Here is a 21,748-nt window from a genome sequence, read left to right on the forward strand (position 1 = left end):
AGTTTGTGGATTTAATTGCTCAAGGACTGTCAAGTGTGTCACACTCCCCCTCATGATTACAACACAGCCAAATGTTTTCCCATCTAAAAATTTCCACAGCTTTGACAGACAAATGCCGTGACAAGATTTTTATTTTGGTCAGCCTTCAATCAGCCATTTGCTGATAATGGCTGGAAAATAAAGCGGAGGCCAAGTCACCATATAGGAATATATTCCAAATAAATAGCTGGATAAGATAGGGGACTGTATTTGTGCCCAGGCGGTTTTCACGGCCTGATAATTATCAAACTGATCTTCCATACTTGTCCAGTCTTTCCAGGGCTGTACAGGAACCCTGTAATTAGAAGTGTTTATTCTGCATACAGCCACTTGAAGAAACCATGCAAGGCCCTCTTACCACTTCCTCAGCCTACACACAAAGAAATGCAGGGTGAGTGAGGGGTTAAAGGGATGAAGCCCATGTAAATGAGGCTTGGCGGTCTTCATTCAGTCACATGAAAGGCTTCTGTTAGCAAAGAGGGAGCAGTCATTGTCATGATCATACATATTCAATATTCCTTCATAACACAAACCCATTCCAACCCCTCAAAATTAAGCTCCAGGATAATAACCGCATTTACCCATCAGTCACAGGGCAAGATTAGCGGGTGATCATATGTAGGGCTGCTAACCAGGGATACTGTTGTCAGGCTCAATGTTGAATCCATACATAGATGCTGTGCAGTGTGATAATTTACTACTGGGGACGGTGTGAGGAAGTATTAGGTAATTTCTACTTAAGTCTTTTAGGTCTGTATTTGCAGCAATATGACAAAACTACTGACCATTGTTTGTAAATGTGTCACCTTCACCAGTATTACGTGCAAGCCCTAATTACCATAATTTTCTAGCAGAGAGGTCAAAGTGGGTATCTGGAGATTTACGAGAGGCTCTGGTTAAAGCATGCGCATTAAATTATTTTATTTAAGGAGTTTTTTCTATGTCAAACTTGAAATAGACTTCAACTTAATGTCGCCCATATTGGGTAAAATGTGTCCAGCTCATGCTTATTACACTTAGGTCAGTCTAATCACTGTTGTGCAGTGATCTTTTCCACTCAAACAATCCTTTATAAATGTGAATTACTGAGCCCTTTAACTCCATTTACCCCAACTTCTTTTTTCCTCCTCATTGTTGCAACAGGTTGTCAGCAGAATTGATGTGATAATTAATCAGTGTCATCTGCTGAGCTGAATAAAACAGATCCTGACATTTTTTAAAATTGAGATTATTATTTTGCCTTTATGTGACAGTTGACAAAACAGACAGGAAACAAGATTAAAGAGGGGGATATGACAAAAGTCCAAGACCGGAACCAAACCGTGGATGCTGCCGTCATGTGGTTTGCAGCTCTGGCTACTCAGTGTGTCTCTAAAGGTTATTGTTGTTAAGCCACATGCACACTACCACAGTTCCATCTTCAGTCATTGTATATACATACATATGCACATGTAAATAGCTGTACGTGCCAAAATATGTCCCAGAGTCATATTTGTAAGACAGAATTCTCCAAATGGTATAATACCTGTGTGGCTTTGTCTTTCATGCAGGAGGGGTAGGGTCCATGTGAGTCCCGAGGCCACTGTCCAGTGAGGTATGGCCCTGTGATGGCATCCAGGGAAGATGTTCGCCGGATGGCACTGGAACTCCGAACCTGTAACCGGGGCCTTTCTGCTTTAAAGTACGACAAATAAAGAAACAGGATAAGACGCACACCAACGAAGCAGTCTGTACAATTCCCAGTCACCCTTAGGCATCACTGACATTCAATGTGCCAATTCTCCTGAGTACAAATGTGTGGCCAAGGACTGGAGGCCAAATTTTCAGAGACCCAGCACCTTTTATGTTTGGTTTTTGGCAAAGAAATCGTGTAAAAACAAACAATTGAAAAACAGTTACTGTCAAGTATAATTGGTTCTTTGCCTAGTTCCTATCCCATGTGCTGTAGTAATGGCAAAAATAAATAAATAAAAAATAAGGACTGTAGGTAGAACGACACATTACAAAATGATGTGGGTGGTCTGTGCATTTCAATCGGTTACCCTGAATTGTTAGGTCCCTGTATTCAACCCTCTGCTCTTCCTCACTTATGCTACCTAACACAGTTAGAGATTTTATTTTAAGACAAGACGCCTTACAGTCTCCATTTAGTTTGGGTTTAGGTGCAGAGATAAAGCAGGCTTGAGAGCTGAAGCCTGAAGCCTGAAAATGTAAATGGCTGAGAAGTAGTATCTGATAATATGAGGCGTCTGCTGTGAATCAGAGTAGTTAAGCACACACCACCCACATAAGAAGTCATAAACAACCACACCACAATGCACATCAATACTGCCTGCATTCACTCCACATTCCTGCAGTCACAGTTACAAAAATAACTAAAAATATCACAAAACACAATAGCTTGAGAGCACCATGAGCTTGCAGTGAGAACTGTACTTTATTAACCTCGATTGCACTTTGTGTGATTACCTAAACTAATAGCAATAAATGGGCCCAATTTATTTGAGTAGGCCTTTCTAACATGAGCACACAAACTTCAACACACAGACTAAACAGACGACATGAGGCTCCCTCTATCATAGCAAAACTACAGAGCCATTCATAGTTTCTCTTTGTTCATGGACTACACAGGCCTACCAACCCAAAGGTATTGCCTAAGTAAGCTTACTGGGCTACAGTAAAATTCACTCAAGCCCTGTAGACAAAGGAAGCAGGCTAAATTTCCATCAATATTGATATAGGCCAAGCCGGTGCTCTAAGAACTGGGATTGTGGTTATTTTCCATCATCTCCCCATTTGCCATACTACACTCATCTCAAAGAGGGAGAAAAAAAAAAACTACGCAAAAGAAACCTAGACCTCAAAACATCCCATATTCTGGTAGAACACTAAAGGTGACCAAACGTTTGATGCAACACAGCGTTTACTGAAACTCTCCTACCTCCTTTCGGTAAAGTCTCCTAAACTGCACAGGAGACAGTTCTGTTTCCATCTAACAGAAATTATTGGTTAGCAGCTTCACACTTCACTTAACACGTGTGGGCAAACACACCAAATGAATCCCTAAGTCATGACACTTAGGCCTTTCTTTTATACATGTGAACGGCAATGTTTGAAAACCCTTCCAGCGAGGCACGAATCCCACCTTTGTGCACCCTATCCAGGTGTGTTTTTTAGTGCAGCTTCCGGTGAACATTTGCTCGATACTGCCAACTATACTTTGGGTGTGTCTGTGTTGGTGGTGTCAATATACGTCAATTCTTCTGCTACTTACTAGTTTAGCATAGTCACATTTTACCAATTGGATTAGTCCTGGAACAATTTGTCAATTTCTCAGATAGTTAATCAATGTGAAAAAAATAAAAATAAAAAAAAATTATTCAAGAAAATTGCCAGTTTAGTTGATTATGAAAGCAATCATTATCTTGAATTGTCAGATTTGTTCTATTGTTTACTGTATTATAAAAATATTGGAGCAGCTAGTAGACTTTTAAGGTAAATACTCATGAAACTGTACATATATACTGTACTATACAATTTTTTTAGTGCATAATGTTCATCATTACAAGTAATTTCAATGTGAGCACTAATCTTGACGTCGATACAAGTTCCTGAATGATACATATATTGAAGCAAATTTTATAATATCCATTTTAACAAAAAAGTTAACTTTAATTTTATTTTCTTAGCACCTTGGCATTTTCCTACTAAAAGTAATTTTCACATTAATAAAAGGAGGATTTACTGTAAGACTAATGAATTAAACTGACTTCTTTTGAAACTAGTGTACCTAATGTCTAACAAACTGACAATTAGGGCTGGGTATTGTTAAACGTTTTCATTGCCTGTATGATACCAACACTTTTTTTTAATCCAATTTTATAAAATCCATTTTACGAATAATAACTTATGCTACACATTAAGCTACAAGTCTAGTTGCTGTGAGATGCTGCATGCTTACTGGGTCATTAAAGTTGATAAGTATTTCAAATTTAGTATTAAATGACAAGGTATTTTTCAATACTCTACATTACTGTAGAGTATTGAACTGTACTTCGAAGTATTGTACTGTACTTCATTGTGTGCCATAAAAGTAAGAAAATACAGTACCCAGCCCTATTAATCATACCCTGAAAGAAAACTTAAAAGTACAAATTTAAGCCTTTCATAGAATGAAAATTATGATACAGATCATGGCTGTGAACTTTAAAAGTTATGAGTTTCAACATATGTCCCTAAGGTGGTCAGAAAATGGCTTGTTAGCATTATTAGCATCTCTAAATAAGTACTGTGGATAGCTCCTGAAACAAGCTAGCTTAGACTAGTTTCAGTGTTTTTAAATGAATGAATAAGGTATGCCTGCATTGCTAACTATTCCCCTTTCAAAACTAAAAAAATAAATAAATACTACATTATCGCAAAAGGTCAAAGTCCAACTCAGATGCTTCCTTTTGGGTCCAGATTGTTGAAGCAACAGAAAGAACATTGCAGTGCTCATTTTCACATTTGGCCCTACACTGCAGTTTGAATGGGTGACAATAAAGCAGGGCTGTTTCAGCACAGCTGGCACTTTGACAGACAGCGAGGGTTTCATTGTTCCAATACTGTGGTAAGAGAATGATGTCACGGTGGTGAACCAAAAAGGTCATGATGTAAAAAAACAAAATAAAAAAATTAAAAAAATACTCTTCACGCTGCCTTTTATTATCAGGCCAAGCTGCAACATCAGTGCAGCCCATTGTGAGATTCAAATTGTCTGACACTAACACTTATTATAGTGTAAAGCACTTTGGACTGAATTTTGCACCAAATGGCAAGCATTATGTCTTTGAGTGGGTTCAAAGTACTACAGTGAACGAGAAATTACAAAGTGCAAAGCCCACCAATTCAGTCATGTCAAACTGGGCTGGTGTGATAAAAGATGACAATTACCATGTTATGCTTGCATGGTTTTACTTCTTTGCTTCCTGAAACATGCATGACAATTTATTTTGACATATAGCAGCCACCAGCCTCTCAGTCATCACCGAAGGCCTCTTGTGAGTGTTTCGACCGGGAGGTCATGGTAATGACAGGGGGGGTCAAGTCTACATCATCATCACTGACATGGGATACTGGTCTGGGTTGGCATTTCACTGGGGTGGAGAGAGGAGACCAAAAAAAAAAAAAAATACAACCAAAAACAACAAATAGCCATCTAATAAGGTAAAATTGGTTGTTTTAGTAAGTCAATCTACCCAGTTGTTGTAGAAGAAACTACATTTGCTGCATTGCATAGAACATTGGCCATAGTTCAAAAATTTCACACACAATGCCATTATAACCACTATGCTGCACTGAGATAAGTGGGATGCCAATCTGGTTAAAGGTAAGAGTTATTAGAATGTTAGCTCTTAAAGCTATTAAACATCACTCGTGGAGGTAGCATTGATCCAGCTGGTGCACTGTTGTTGTTGTGTAACATCTGGCAATATGTGAGCTTATCTGGAACATATCCATTTACAGATTCGGTAACATCGAGTAAGGTCAACAGAACTAGAAGATTTATCTTTAAATACTGAAAAATCAGGGTGTGTTCTGACATGTCCATTTCACAATGTGCCTTTAAAATTTGGCATGCACTTGGCGTGTGCAAAGACAAAAGTGTTTACAGAAGAAAAAAAAAAAAAATGTATTCCAAATAAAAAAAACGTGTACTGCTACCAGAGTGGAAAAAACAGCAAAGTGCTGATATTTGGCAGGAGGGGGTTTCACATAAATAAGACTTTGGGAAGAACTGGGATACAAGGATTTAAGGCTGACTGGACTGGTACCTGTATATGTCTTCCTTAAGCTTGCCTAGCTCAACAACCTCCAGGCCAGTGAGTAGCTACAGTAGTTGGATTATGGGCCCTGCTCAAGGGCACCACAGTAGTGTTGAAAAAAATAAATAAATAAAGAATCCAGAATCAATGCAGCTGGTCACAAACCCTTTAACCTTTAGGTCACCACTGTCCTAAACCGCAAATCTGTGCTTAACATATGGATTAAAAACACCTGATCTTTTCTTCAGCACTGCTTCAACAGCGCCTGACGTGGCTCCTTTAACAACTGAAAGCATGTCTTTCTGCCAATGCTCTCCTCCCTCTCTCTCTTGTCAAAAGTCCATAGGAAATAAGAGAGCCCATAGTGCACTCTATTCTCTTTATGAGTGCCTAATTGTGTAAGTGGATGACAGGCTAAATAGTTAATGCATTAACCAAGCTCAAATCAAGAGTCAGCGGTGTTCCAGACTGCCCTTATAAACTATCGAGCCATTCTTTCAAAATTATTAAATTAGTAAAAGTGTTCAATTTGATTAATATAACTGTATACGTAACACAAATACAAAAGACGCTATCAACGGACACGTGGTGACGTAGCATTTCACAGACTATGCAAGTTAAAGCAGACGAAAAAGTGTTTTTACCTCTGGAAACGGGAGAGTCAGGGGGACAGGAGGAGTCCTTATATTCGGGGGACAGTCTTTGCTTTGCATGTGCACTTCCTGAAGTTAGGGTCGGGCTGGAAGGGGGGCTGGAGCCTCGGCTGTTCGTGGCTCCGCCGTACAGGGTCTGCGCCCGCGTCGGACTGCTCTGACCCGCACGCAGGAGCTGGTAGGGCACGGTGGCACGGATGGGGTGCAAACGGCAGCTGCCGTTGCTGAACGAGCCGGGGGAGCCCGCATTGTTGCGCCTCACCCTCGGCTGCTGAAGCGAGTTGCTCGGGGCTGACATCCTCCGAAACTGTCAGCAGTTCGTACTGCAGTGGGAAAAGCGCACTGCCAAAGTTGCTGCTTCGCTAGAAGACGAGGCTGCGAAGGTGGTGGTTGAAGGGGAACGGTAAGATAAACATTAGCTTGTTAGCAAGAAAACGTTAGCTTCCCTTTTAAACACTTCAACTCATTCACTCGAAAGGAAAAAAAGGTCCAACACACATTATTTTGTGATAACCTTACCTGTGAGATACTAACACATGCCTAAGTAAGCTGTAACCACTACACGTGTAACTTTAAATGTTAGTTTTCACACTTTCTAAAGCGTTTAATACGTGCTTCCTAGCTCTAGCTGTGTCTTCCCCATCATGTCCACTCTAAATGACAATTGTTTCGGCCACACTACTGGCTGATGCCTGGGGGCGGGCTACGCTGCTCACTTCTCGGCTTTTGATTGAACGCTGGCGTTTACACTAACGGCACTTGATTGGTGCAATTTTAGCAATGACCGTACTCCTAGCCAATCACGTCAGCAATGGTCTTGTAAGGGTTGGTTTTTTTTTTTGTGAATATCAATACGTAAAAATACACTACAGCAAAATACAAATATGCTGCACAACTGAAGAGCTAATAAGTTCAATATAGGGGGCCTCTGTATCTATTCTGGAGTTTTCTATCATTAATAAACGACCTTCCTCACCAGATGGAGTTCGGCCAATTGTCATGTGAATGTACATGTTTACTTTCGTTTTTTCCTCTTAATTTCTTTCGAGCACAACTAAGCTCTACCACATCTTGCAAAGATATATTAAGTATCCAAATTATGTCCTATATGCACATTTTACAGCGCTGTAAATCTATAATGAAATGGAACACATTTTGCCACCAATGTGCACAAAATAACTCGCAGAAAGCGATTCCTTCATGTCTAGGATACATTTGCTCAATTTGTCTGACACACCATGGAAACCCCAGATGAATTATTATATCTGACAAAGAACAGATGTGAAATTTATTTTGCCTCTTCAGAAAACATTTACTGAAACTATGTAGCCTGTATCCTGCCCATTTATTAATAGTGTAGAAAAGTGCACCTAGAGCTTCTAGAAACCTGAATTCCTTATACTGTATGCTGAAACACACTTGGCCAGTAAAGTTCATTTATATTATGATTGTGGAGAGTGCTCATCAAACTGCTAGTTTGTATTGGCTTAAAACCAATGCAATCCAGATTTTGTTTCAAATACTGAAATTTGAAAAAGTGTTAAATGATAGCTAAACTCTAGAACAGCTACTAGTGAGTCTAACAGTGATGTGGAAACTGCTTCACTAGCTCTAAAAGCTAAAAAGTATTATTTTTTTCCTCTATTGTCTATTTTCCTGCCTGTGATTCTGTCTGAGTTCCCATGGGAGAATAGGTTACTCAATGCAGCCACACTACTACACACGACAGAAACCCACGCCATCTGTGTCTATGATATGTGATCATGTAAGAATAAACCGTGTCAACTTATGTAAAACACCCCATTCAACAGTGCTCCAATTTGTCATTTGGAATTTATTTAAAAGGCAAACACAAGAAACACTGAAAGGATGAAATTCCAGCCACTCTTGTTTTTTGGGATGGTACAAAACTTGCCAATTTGTCAGCTCCACTCTAAAATAGTTCACAAAAGGGCTTGCGGGCATATAAAACCTCCCACACCGGGAAGAGATCCTGGTGAAGACAGCATACAGTAGCTTGTGCGCCCACCTCTCCACTCCATGACTAAGTGATTTATCCAGCTCTGGTGCAGGCCGCCTCTCGCTTACAAAGCCTCCCTGAGTTAGTGATAGAGCAGGGAGGGTGGCAAAGAAAGAGAAAACCCATTTACAATGCAGCTTACACACAGCCGTCCACCCACAGACGGCGCCCATCCTTGAATTAATGTGTGGTATGCATAGTTTTTGGGTGCAATTTGGGCATCAGAGAAAGAGAAAAGTAATAGAGAGCGAGTCTGTGTATATCAGAGGGTGTGCGCGGGGGGGGTTCGGGGTTTAGGCTGTCTGTTCTCTCGCCCTCTCTTTGAGTCAATAGTGTTCCGGCAGCTGAGGTTCTTTTTGAGGGGAACAATCTGGAGGGTCTTGTCAGAGTGCCGAGCAGCTGCTGTTTTCTGGGGAGAATCTTTCATGGACCACAGGCCTGGAGTGGGCCGGTGAATACAGACCTCGCACTCTCCTTCCCCTCCTCACCCACCACATTCTCCAATTCCTCATACTCTCCCCACAAAACCACCCCTCACACTGGAAGCCCTCCCACACAATGCCAGATGAAGAGTGGCACAGAGGAACATGAAGAGAGCAAGAGTGTTGCGAGCTACACTCTGCGACGTCACCCGGGGTCCCGTCCTTCACCCCAAACAATGCTTTCATGAGGTATGTGAAGATCCTTTCGTAAGACGAACACAGACGTTAAACAGCACATTAAAACACACAGACACTTTATATAGCTCAGACATAGTGGCACATGTGATCACATCTTTACAACATTAAGTGTGAACTAATAATCGATTTTTTTTAATAGATTACAATAAACCCATAGGCCTGGTTCATGTTAGACTAAAGGAGGCTGATTACAGCATTTCTCCTGAGCAGGACTTCCATTAGCAGAGCAGTGAGTTAGCATTTGCTCTCTTTCGGTCATTGATTATGTTAGTCAGATCAGAAACACACACTGCCTCCCTTCTTAATATAGTTACATTCACTAGACAATACAGTATTTAATTCTTTTCAAGCAGCCACTTCAGAGGAGGACACTGCTGGCATCCCTTTTCCCTTGTCCAGGTCTCAGTGTGGCAGATGCAGCAGTGAACCTGCACCGGTTGGCTTTTGGCTGGGGATTGTGTTCAGAGAAAGACAATCATCTCCCGTTTAGCTGCTGTCTGAAGGCACCAGGTTCCCCGTTGTGTCCAGCTGCATACATTTGCAGGTACAAGCTGACACTGGGCACTCTGTGTGGTCTCTGTAAAGGACACGTGGAGGTCAGTTAAATGTCTTTTTCAATATTCAGTTTTGCTTTGCAAACATCATAATTTTTCACAACTTAACCTGTCAGTAATAGATCTATAATAGGCTATTGTTAAAAGGCAAGATATTTACCTTTAATGTGGAAAAAGTGATCCTCCTAACCAACCAGTATATACTGTACTTCAAAAGGGAATAATCTACTAAAAAGGATGCCAACAACAACACAACCCTTCCGGTTGGTTGTGGTTGTTGAAATTACAATTAAGACAAAGCTACACAAAGAAAGTACATTTCAAATCTTCTATTTAGAAGGGGTGAGCCGTGCTCAAGTGTTCTGAATCACTGCACTGCTGTCTGTTTTCAATAAGTGTGGGTTTTAACAGCACCTCCTCTCACAACATATTTCTAGCAAAAAAAATCTCGTTTACGAGGGCGACCTGGCCAAGAGGTCAGCAGAACACGTCATAATTAAATGAATAGTTTTAGGTACATATTACAAACAATAAGTTACAATAAACAATAACTAATATACTAATAAATTCGCATACTGCTTCCTTAAGTCACAGATAGCAATGAGGTTTTAATAGATCAGAATAATAAGTTTGCCTTTTGTGGTTATGTCGGAAAAAGAATAGAACATTTTGGGACAGCATGCGTCCACTTTGTTTTTAACACAGGACCTCTAATAACTTATTATTATTAGATTTTAACATTTACTATATCATAATCATAAAAAATCATGTCTGATTTTTTGAATCTAAGGTTGGCTACACCTTGGCTAAGTGCATTCAAACTTTTTCTTTTTTTATTTTTGTTATTTTCACAATAACAAACATTTTATTGCAGCAAATATTAGGGCTGTCAATAGATTCCAGTAGATTAGATTTTATTGCAAGTTGTCTGTGTTTTCGCAAATCATTAACATGCTTTAGCTACTCAGAATTTGCCATAAAAGGACATTTTTCAAGTTTTAATACTTTTAACATACAAATGGACACATGGTACTGCTGGTATAGACTTGGTGAAGCTAATGAACTGACAACTACAACATCAAAGTCAAATATAATATGTCCCTGATCTACATGAAATAAAAAACACACATATTAATCACTGGGCTAGGTTTGAAATAATCATAGAACTCTGTCACTATCACTGATCACTTTTTTCTTCATCTGATGTGCAGAATTTAGCTAATGTGATCAATCAGGCTAAATGTTTGGCGTGATATACAGACAGCTGTTGATGTAGTGTATTGACAGCAATTATAGATCAGATAAACCCAGTGTGGTTAAACCAGTCACCGCAGGCTGAGCTGACATTATTGTTTGGCATTTATGCTTATTCGATGGAAGTTTTAATGAACTAGGTTTGTCTTTTTACTCTCCAAGGTGTATTTGGATGCAAAAATACAGTAAAAACATTGTCCCCCTGAGTGTCTGGCTCAGCTGGGATATCTATCCCCGCTGCTGCAGCAGCTGCTGTTCTGTGCTGCGAGTTGGTGTAGTGTGGACGCTGCCCCGCCCTTCATTAGAGGCAGACAGCAGAGAAACTGTATCGTGGACATCAAAACTATAACTTATTCTGTTAATCTCAACCAGCGCACTCATCAAGTGCAATTACAATGCTAAGAATCAGTCAGCATTGCTATTTCCGTTCACTCACCAGTTTGCACCAATGAGGCAACAAGTCATCATACCAACCATCGTGTTAATGATGACAGCTCTAATACATTTTCCCTCTGTTAGTTTAGTTAGTCTAACTACTTAATTTTGGGGATGTGAAACTTCAGAATCATAGTACTATAATAGACTATATAATAGTCTTTGCTTTTAGCCTTATTGTACTGTGTCTTATTATCAGTGTCTCTGGCCTATTTCTCCCAGTTGAAATTGTGCAACAAGTGAGGTTTGTGGGCCACCTTGCATGAAACTGCATTTTCAGTTTCAGTCCACACATTTTCATTGGATTAAAGTCATCCCATTGATAAGGGCACTTTAACACTTTTAAGCCTTAAGCCATGTTTGCCACCATTCTGCAGGTATGCTCAGGATTGCTAAAACATCCATTTGCATCCAAGCTTTTGCTTTATTTTTTAATGTAGGTAAAGTAACTGTATGTAAAGTTGTGACCTTAACTGTATTCGTATCTTTGAAAATTTGATATTGGAATTTTGCATTTGACTGGTTATGTAAATGTTTTGTTTTTGTTTCAGAATTGAAAATCCAATGGACAGAAGGTACACGGACCATGTCAGGAACCACATTTAGATATGAAAATTTCTTCCACAGTGTGCATCCAGTATCTAGTGTGACTCCCACCTGAACCAGCTGAGCATGTGGCCAGCGTGGCCACCATGTCGACAGTTGTGACACCAGGTGAACCAGTTGTTAAACTGAGCAAGTTTATTCTCCCTTGTCAAGTCCACCTTCTCATCTGACCTCCCCGTTCCTGCCAGAAAAAAAGGTTTGTCCGTAAGTCAATATTAACACTCCATAAAATTTGACAGTCAGTCAATGCTGATGTGAGTGACATCACAGCAATAAGGAAAGTGGATTGGCCACTCCAATCCCAGGTGCCCCAACTGCCCCTAGGTGCTGATCAAAGTCTACGCATTCTTCCCTGCAAATGCCCAGTTATGCATTACAGCAACTTAACTGCTCCAAGTTGCACTAGAAATATCCGCTGAGCATGTGTTGACATACTCCACAAAGTCAAGCTCACCTGGGCAATTGGAAACAGGTGTGCCCATGTTCATGAGACAGAGGGCACAACGTGGCAGTGGTTTCCTGCAGCCAGGGCAACTGGTGACTTTTGACTTGGTCGGGGATCCACTAACACCATACTGGCTGAAGCCGCGACCCTGGTGAGGTATCGCTGAGCAGCTGTAGGAGATGGACTTCCCACAGAAGTTGCAGCTCACAAACACCTGCCGCACAAAGGTCAAAAGATAAGGACCGGTAAACATGAAGGGAAAACCAACAAGCACACGCTCACCAGCTGTCTGGATTTCAGCTTTTAGAGAAGAGTGAGATATAATATAAGACAGCAATAATCCCAACATATTTTACTGTGAGTAAGATGTAGTCAGGTGGTGTGAAGTTTTGCTTGCAGCTCCAGCATACTCATAATCAGCCATAAAAAGCATTTTGTTTGCTTTCATTAAAAAAAAGTGTATTACAGTGCAGCATGTGTAATGTCTGGAGCAGCTTTCTCTGATGTAAAAGGAGAAAACAACAAAGATCAATAACTAGAACACAGGTTTTATGACAAGAATTTGAGAGGAGGGCTGTGGGTGTTTTGAGCTTGGCTGACACTGCCTGGCATAAACCTGTGCTGTAATTATAATAGTACAAGCATCCCATTTTGTTCATATGGAGCAACGTATAAAACAGCAAACAAAGATTGCTTCACACTTGCCAGTGCTGTTTCCCACAGCAAGCAGTGTCATTTTATGTCGTCTAACACTATTTAACAGCATTTCTACAAACGTTATCAAATCAGTAAACTGTAATGAAGACCAATATTATCTAAAACAACTATTTATAGCTGTAACGTGTGAATACTTTCATTAATAATCCATCAATTGACTATTTAATCTGTATAATGTTCATAAAGTCCAGGTTAAAGGACACCTTCACTGATTTAGAATTTGCTTCTTTTGGCTCTAGTTTGGGTAGTACATGTAAATAAATGCCATTAAACTAGCTTTTCCAGAGCTTCTCCAGGTCATCTGGAGGAGTTTTACAGCTAGAAGCAGAGAAACACTTAGTCCGTAGAAGTTTTAAAGCATTAATGTTCGTTTACACACCAAAATAAACCCACAGAAAGCAAGTTTGAAATCAGTCGCCCTTTAAAATGTTCAAACTGTTCACTATCCACATTGCTGTTACTGTTCCTAGAATCTGTTACCTGGGCCAGGGGCTTAGAGCTGGGGTCCAGTTTGCCTCTGAGGATGTCAAACTCGGCGCGCTTGTGCCAGAACCTCCATGCATCCAGGAGGTTGCGGTAGTTTTCAATCCAGCATTGGACTCGAGGGTCCTTCAAAACTTCACCCGAGGAAGCCTATTAGGAGAGATTTTTTTTTTATTCTGACTTATTCTGCTTCCTGAGCTCAGTTTGGTAGCAATGTAAAAAAGGTCACAAAAAGAGTAACTGAACAAAATAACAACTGTCCCCTTTCATGCACCCATCCCTGAGCGGAATGTGTATATATTTCCATAAACATATCTGAGGTTAATTCATTTACCACATAAGTGAAGGATGATTTGCACCGAGGAGTTCTAACTTTTCAGGAGCAGGTTAGAACAGGAAAAAAAAAAAAAAAATCAAGTGAGACAGGAGAGTTGTTTTACAACAAACTTAAAAATTACAGACCTGTTCCACAACTTTCATTTCTGTAGATTTTCTTAAAAGAAACAAGTGCATGAAAGCAAACAACTACATTCAGCTTTTCTTCATATTGTTAAAGGAGGTGGTTACTGTGTTAAGAGTAACAGCTGTGACCTTTTAGAAATGAACAGGCATGTTACAGCAGGCACTGATCTGTCCAAGGATGCAATTAAATAGACAGCTCCTTTTGTCTTTGTTGCAGCCTCGTGTTTAGTGTATTTACTTGTATATACATCATTTGGAATAACTTGATTTAGTTTCAACAACTGTAGAAGAACCCAGCCTGCAGTTTCCTTTGCACAGCGCCAATACAAATATAGTCTCTAGATACAAATGTAAAGCATTACCAAGATAAACATCAACCCCTTTTTTTGCAATAATATTAATATGTAAAAAAATATACTTTGTATAACCTAGATGTGTTTTTCTACCTTCAGCATGCAGAAGCTGGCAGTCTGAACATCTCCAGTTCGGTCCACGTAACTCTCCATAAGGTCGACGCCATCTTTAGTCAGCCCTGTCAGCAGGATGCCCTCCAGGTTGCCCGCTTCCTTCATCTCATTAGTTAGTTTGTCAATGTATCGAGGCAGCTGGAGCCAAAAAAATAAGAGTTCTGCTCATCAGAACACAAGTGACTGAAATAATATCAAGGCCACAACATGCAATTCTAACAAATTTGAATTGAAGATGGTGCAACAGAATTCGGCATATTCACAACTGCAATATGGTGATATCAAGACATCTTCACAGTAGAAAGCCTGATTTAGTAGTGTTTTACCTGCGCATCACTGAGGAACATACACGCAAAGGCGACTCTGTCCCGAACAGCAACACTGCTCTCGTACTAAAATAGAGAAAAAGAATTAAATTTTTTACTCTCAATCCAAATAAACATCGTTGGATCACCAACTGTAGAAAATGCTTTAGTTTGTTACCATCTGTACACAGAGGTAGCAGTCTGCTCTTGGACACAGTACAAACATTCGTCCTTTACACTTATGTAATTCAATGAAATCAAGATGGCATAAAAAGAATGCAAATAACTTAATGTGTTTATTGTGGAGTTACTTTAGGCCAAGAAAAGGTCTAATAAATTATAAATAAATGTGAAAGCAGCTGGTGGCCAGAATCTGATGCAGCTGTGGAAGGAAAAAGCAGAAACATTCTCTCTGTTCTGGGCACAGGTTCATTTTCTGTGATGTGTTTTATGACTTTCGGTGCTGGTGACGGAAATGTAAAACACATCTCTTCCTGTGCACCTGAGGATTTTTCCAATAAGACCCCTCAAGCATTACCTACCTATTCATCACTGTGTTAAAAATACATACAGGTAAAATAAACAGCAACTGTTAAGTGAGACTGACAAATGAAGCATCACATTTGTCTTTCTGTTGACTAACTAGCTTTTTAAAAGATCTTCAAGCTATAAAGAGATCAAATACCAGAACACCATCATAGGCTCCAGGCTCACTGGTGAGAAAGGCAAACATAACACAGAGGTAGGGGTTCTTCAGCTGCAGCCTCAGAGAGCTGCACATCTCTCTCCACAGGGAAGACTTCTCATCGGTGTAGCCTGACAGGGCCATGGCAACCACATTCAGGTTGAGGTCACCTGTGAATAAGAAGTGTGAATAAGTAGTCAGAGAAGCAGTTATATTTACTGTTTGGAGAGTATTTACTTTAACTGCATATGATAAAAACCACATCCAATCTCTCACAAAGAAGCAGAAGATTCAGAGACAACCGTTAAAGTTGATTGTGAAAGATAAGTAGGCCTTTGCACATTAAAGACAACTCCATGTCATGGGTCATGCTGTGGTCTTCTTCAGAGCGTAGCACTGAAAACAAAACTGAAGACAAGGATTTGAAGTAACCTTCGAGAGAAAATAGAGTTAAGTCTTAGCTCGCTTTCTTCTTTTTAAGACATACAGCTTATCTGGAACATTCGGTGATGCGGTGTGTTATTTTACATTTTGCAACATTCATCCATCCATTATCTATCCCCACCTATCACACGGGGGCTGAAGCCTATCCCAAACTTAACTGGGCGAGAGACGGGGCACACCCTGAACAGATCGCTAGTCTTTCTCAGGTCCAACAGAGAGACATATACAGAGAGACAACCATTCACACTCACATTCACACTTAAATGCAATTCACAGACACCAAATAACCTAAATTGCATGTTTTTGGACTGTGGGAGGAAAGTCCATGGAAGCACGGGGAGAACACGCAAACTCCACACAGAAAGGCTGCAGCTGGCCGAGGATTTGAACTACCTTTGAGAGAGCAGCTCTGACCTGCAATCTCAACAGTCAAAATGGTGTAAAACATATACAAACGTCTAATTCAACTATCATAATGTAAAGGAGGAGTTTATCTGTTCAGAGACAAGAATGTTCTTTTTCTACACTTAAAAAAAAGACAACATGTATCTGGTAAAGTTTACTGTTGATTTTGGAATTTTTTTATTTCAACTTTTGGTAAGGCAGGTTTAACTTTTTTCACTTGTTTTTAGTCTCTAAGCTAAGCTAATGTAATTATCCCCACAGTTTATGACAGTGCCAATCTGCTCATCTAAATCTCAAAATGTAAGAGAATATGTATATAAACAAAATAATCTTTCCGCAAAAGCAGTTTAGAACAAAACCTTATCCAAACCTCTATATTTAGTTTCAATGCACAGCTTCTATTATACACTGCACGAGACGTTTAAAAAGAATCAGGTTGAGAACATGTCAAATGTAAATTAACCATCTTCAGAAAAAAGCTAGTGCAGTGTGCAGAAAACAATCAGTACATGAAGTCAGAGCTGTTGTGTGAGAACAAACAAACACTGCAACTGCCAAGGTGGCTCTGCTTACATGCCTTATCTAATGAATCACCCCATCAGTCATGCTCGGGAAACACTCATTAGGACACACAGCCCAAAAATCTTTGACCTACATTGGTGGAATTTTTCTTGGTCAAGACTTTGGTAAACAACAGCCCTCTCTCTCCACTTTCATTTAACCTGAGTGGGAAAAGAGCTGCAGCTGATACAGGTTGAGTGTTGTGTGAAAAAAAAAAACAAGCTTCCCCTGCTGCTACATTGCTGAAATTCTTGCTGAACATTTGGCAACTAGCATAATGTACAACAATTTATCTTGTTCCATATCACTCTATCAAAACAGATCAATATCTCCACATTTCTGAGCTGTTTATAAAATGAATGGATGAGACTGTTGCGTACTATAAGTTTACAAAGGCTACAATGTTTTATGCTTAGTTTCCAGTTGAAACGCAATTATGCAGACACAGATTGCTAAAGTGTTTTATATATATCAGCACCACAACTACACTAATGTGCGTGATCAGAAATACTTCTCTTTCCTGTCAACACTTAGCTTCAAAGACACACCTGCTTCCTCTTTCTCTCCCCTCGCTTCACCCTCTCCTCCCTCAAAGTGCCGCAGTGCTCACCCTTCTCAGCAGTGGCTCCCTTGTTAAGGATCTGGATGGCCCTGCGGATGTCCAGGTTGAACAGAGCCACAGCGGCTGCTCGCTCCCACTCTCGTTCCTGCTCCAGGGACCGCAGGAAGGTCTCCATTTCGATTTCAGGACCCCGGCTGATCCAGCCGCAGAGGCGCAGGGCAAGGCAGCGCTCCTCGCTGTGGTACCGTGGAACATCTGTCTGACGGTCGGAGCCGCTCCAGCACCTGCCGCTCTCTGTCGTGCCTAGGTAATGAGAAAAACACACGCGCCGTGCAATTTTGAACAACTATTTTTTCTCTCCCCAATTTTATCATGTGCTGTGCGATTTTTTTTTTTAAATAAAAAACTTTCACACGGAAGAATACCGTGTGTCATTTTCTTACCTGAGTTGGTCTTGACAATATTTTTGATACCGGAGTACACCACAGACTGCTTGTTCCCCTGCAGTTTCAGCTCCATATCCTCTGCACACTGCTTCATATGTGATACTTACATAGGAATTGTAACTAATATTAAAGTTCAAGAGGACAATAAAAGGCACAAAAAGCTAAAGTGTAGTGTACCAATCCAGATGAAGTCTAGAAATTTCAATTCTGACAGTGTTCGCTTTGAAAAGGAGTGACTGTGCCTTTCTTTTTGTCATGCTTCAGTCAGCTCCTATACACACATACATAGCCGGGGGAAAAAACTACTTCTTCCACGATACAGTTGAAATCTGTGAGCCCTGCCGAATTGAGGCAGAGGTAACCAGGATTTTTTTAGTGTTCATGTAAACATGTCCCCAATTACTTTAGAAAGCTGGTTTCTCCAAGTAACCTGGTTACCTCAGTGGATGTACTTGCAGTCTATATCTAATGTACAGCCGACAGGGTGTTCTCCACACCTGATCAACAGGCTGTGTAAAAGCACAAACAAAACTTTAAAAATGTATCACTGCCTGATAAGGGATACTTTTACCAATATTTATCTTCCACTGTGCAAAGGATATAAAACAGATCATACCACAAAGACTTGAGCTGAGGGTCGATCCCTCCTGCTAGTAAGTGGTTCCTCCACACCTGGACGGTATCGTGCCCATATCTGGACTGAGCCCTCTCTCTCATCTTGGTAGCGATATCTTTCTCAATCACGTTCTCCACTCCTGCAGACCCTTCCTCAACACAGTCGTACAGATGTCTGCCACATGCCCACATGAGTGAAGTGGTGGAGCTCCAAGCCAAGGAGATGCGCTCAAAGACGGTGAAGTCAGTCATGACCCGGTTGGCTGCCGACACCACCACCATGCGGTTCTGAGAGGATGGGTGCCAAGCAAAGCTGCCAATCTGGCTTTCACAGGGATGGACGCTTCGCTCGATGATGGTCGGCTCGGTCTCATCACCGATGGGCGTAGGAGTGTGCTGCATATCATAGAGGCGGATGATGTTGCTGTCACGTGTTAGTGTTGCCAGCAGGCCAGTACGAGTTGGACACCATGCCACCTAAAAATAACAACGAAAGCACGTCACCTATTTCACCACCAACTTTGTGCTTACAATAATATTTAACAACAGACTTGCATAACTTATTTTATTGCCGATTCAGTTTGAACATTAGATTCTTCTCAAATACAAACTTAGTTATACCTTAGTAAGAGGTTTCGGCTGCTCAGTTAGTGTGAGGACAGGCTTTTCAAACTTCCTCAGATCCCAGATTGCCACCTGGCCTTCAAAGAAGGAAGCAACACGGTCATGGAAGTGTGGATCAACCGTCACCCCCTGGATGGCCTTGGTGTTCACAAATGTTTTCTGGCTAGTGTTTCTCAGGTCAAATATTGCAAGGTTCCTGTGCATGCCAGCCAGCAGTAGCTTTGGGTCACGAAGCAGCCAGCAGAGAGACAGACAAGCATCATTCTGGCCTAACTCATACAATGGTTTAGTCACTACTGTGCTCGAGTCCAAATCCACAGACGAGAGACGAATCCTCTCAGCTGATACACTAGCCTCTGGAGAAAACTTACTGCTAATGTCCCATATGAGGACAGAGAAGTCAGCTCTGTGTTTGTCCAGCCCAGCAGCCAACAAGTTGCTGTCCACGGGGTTCCAGGCTAATGTGTTGCACTGACGGGCATGTTTGGGCACAAACTCTTTCCCAACCAGGTCTTTACACGTCAAGTTGTGACTTTGGCCTAAACTGGTGAGCACCACTCTGCCGTTCGCCTGGCCCACAGCAAGCAAACATTCGGGTTCATGCTTTGGATACCAAGCCACGCATTTCATATAAGGGGTGTCTGAGTTAATGGCTAGTAAAGTGGCAGCTGTTTCTTCAGAGAGTGGCAGAGTGCCAGCCTTGATTTCTGCAGCGCCCACAGGTCCAATACGGTACAGGCCCAGTTCTGAGTCACATATGACATAACGGTCTGGATGGTGGGGAGACCACAGGATGTCTGGCTTTGAGCCACTCATGATTCGGAAATAGCTAGAAGAAGGTCAAGCAAACCTGGCTTCTACAACCTGGAAATAGGACACATTGACAAAGAAATGAATTCGAGGATAACACCACAGCAATATTATATTAAAGCAATGATTAATTGGGGTTTACAAAGTTAAAAGTAATTAATTTTAAGACCGTTTCAGACCTTTTAAATTGGACGGATACTTGGTCTATTTGAAGGCCACACAGATCAAGGTGTAAAATATATTAATTAAAACACAGCGGATATGGTCTAAGATTACTCTTAATCTAAACCTTGCTGCAAGTAAATGCACAAATAATAGCATTTTGTTAGCCCTTCTTGGTTATATGTCTCAATAATTTCTAATCACACGAATTTATCATTAATAACAACCTGGACCAGTAATAACCAGTATTACATAAAATGTTACACAAAACATTTTTTTATATGAACATCACTGACTTTTGAAATAAAACAAATCAAAACATTTATATTTTTCAATTCACTATTTTGAAAAACGTGACGTAAATGCTTTTTCCAGATACAAGGATGCCAAGCCCGTTAAAGTTCAGTTAAAAGCACATGGAAGGCATTTTCATACCTATTTAAGGACCACACAAACCAAAAAGTGTGAAATATATTCATTCAAACTCAGTGGATATGGTCTAGGGCAGGGGTCACCAACATGGTGCCCGTGGGCATTAAGATCCGATCAAAATGTCTGATAACCCCGTTCAGGGGTCGCCACAGAGTTTTTACGGATGCCCTTCCTGCCGCAACCCTCCCATTTGGTCTGGGCTCAGGACTGGCACCAGGGTCGCCCTTGGTGGCCCAACCCGATGCTCTGCCACTGAGCCACCAGACAAATACTATTTAGCTGAAAATTTACTTGGCTGAATTGTTTTTGTTTTACAAAGTTCTCATTCATAGTAATTATATTTAAGTGTGCAGCTGGACTTGCCGCAGAGGAAATGTCAATTTAAGGAACCATTTCAAGGAACAGACCACAACTACCACAAATCTTCCAACAATGAAAACGTACTTGTGACTGAATTGTTGCTTTCGCAATGCACTGTATACATCAGTTGTAGTTCTTATTTCTAGGTACCAGTGTTGAACTATATGACCACCTCTGTGTGATTCAGAAATCCGACACACACATAACGTTAGTAAAGTACCGTTTACATGCAAACCAAGCTAGATCAGCTGTTCGCGTAAATACAAGCGTTACTTGTGCTAATGGTGGAGCTTTGCGTGGAAAGGTTAGCTAACTAGCAAGTAAGCAACAAATGTGTTTGAAATAAAAGAGAAACGAGGATTCAAATTCGCTACACGCCGACGTGTTAAAAGCCTGTTGACATTGTGCCCTAACTAAGCTAAAGCTAATGACGAAAGGACGAGCTAAAACTTAGCCGTTCAGCTAGCGCGAATTTAGCTAGCAGTCAAAAACATCTTACAACATTAACAGTTAGGTCTCACTTACATGCATACTTAGGCTTTAAATGAGCGAAGGAGTTTGGATTTGACATACACATGTCGGACAGGGACAACTTGAATGTTGTGTGTTACAGCAAAACATGTCCGTGCTGCATGATAAGTCGGTTAATCAAAGTTCCTGTTACTCGTAGGACCGAGTACACCACCAGAGAGTGCCAAAGGCATTGAAAATGCGCAAA

General features: G+C 40.8%; 2 protein-coding genes across 5 annotated transcripts in view; both read right to left on the bottom strand.

The window, feature by feature from the left end:
• Window positions 1-7,174, bottom strand: part of LOC137130067 (glucocorticoid-induced transcript 1 protein) — a 19,477-nt gene extending 12,303 nt beyond the window's left edge. For 2 of the 3 annotated variants that reach the window (XM_067509748.1, XM_067509747.1), the window contains exons 1-3: window positions 7,016-7,174; window positions 6,488-6,871; window positions 1,565-1,713 (exon numbers count right to left, since the gene is read on the bottom strand). In XM_067509748.1, coding sequence (XP_067365849.1) covers window positions 1,565-1,713; window positions 6,488-6,794 — 456 coding nt within the window. In that variant the 5' untranslated portion in view covers window positions 6,795-6,871; window positions 7,016-7,174. The remainder of the gene's footprint in view (window positions 1-1,564; window positions 1,714-6,487; window positions 6,872-7,015) is intronic. The other variant, XM_067509749.1, reaches the window with a different exon arrangement.
• A 1,136-nt stretch (window positions 7,175-8,310) lies between these two features.
• Window positions 8,311-21,694, bottom strand: mios (missing oocyte, meiosis regulator, homolog (Drosophila)). Of its 2 annotated transcripts, XM_067509745.1 has the most exons (12): window positions 21,556-21,694; window positions 19,264-20,130; window positions 18,626-19,119; window positions 18,025-18,119; window positions 17,630-17,884; window positions 15,610-15,779; window positions 14,946-15,011; window positions 14,599-14,757; window positions 13,688-13,840; window positions 12,500-12,704; window positions 12,097-12,226; window positions 8,311-9,773 (listed from the first exon to the last, which is right to left on the bottom strand). In XM_067509745.1, exons 2-12 carry the CDS (start codon window positions 20,080-20,082, stop codon window positions 9,683-9,685), a joined length of 2,637 nt encoding a protein of 878 aa, XP_067365846.1. In that variant the 5' UTR covers window positions 20,083-20,130; window positions 21,556-21,694; the 3' UTR covers window positions 8,311-9,682. The 2 variants fall into 2 exon arrangements, with proteins under 2 accessions (XP_067365846.1, XP_067365847.1); XM_067509746.1 differs by lacking the exons at window positions 8,311-9,773; window positions 12,097-12,226; window positions 12,500-12,704 and adding an exon at window positions 14,025-14,062 and having other exon boundaries at window positions 13,692-13,840.
• Between the last annotated feature and the right edge of the window lie 54 nt (window positions 21,695-21,748).

This window comes from Channa argus, chromosome 7, assembly GCF_033026475.1.
Source record: "Channa argus isolate prfri chromosome 7, Channa argus male v1.0, whole genome shotgun sequence".
Taxonomy (NCBI): domain Eukaryota; kingdom Metazoa; phylum Chordata; class Actinopteri; order Anabantiformes; family Channidae; genus Channa; species Channa argus.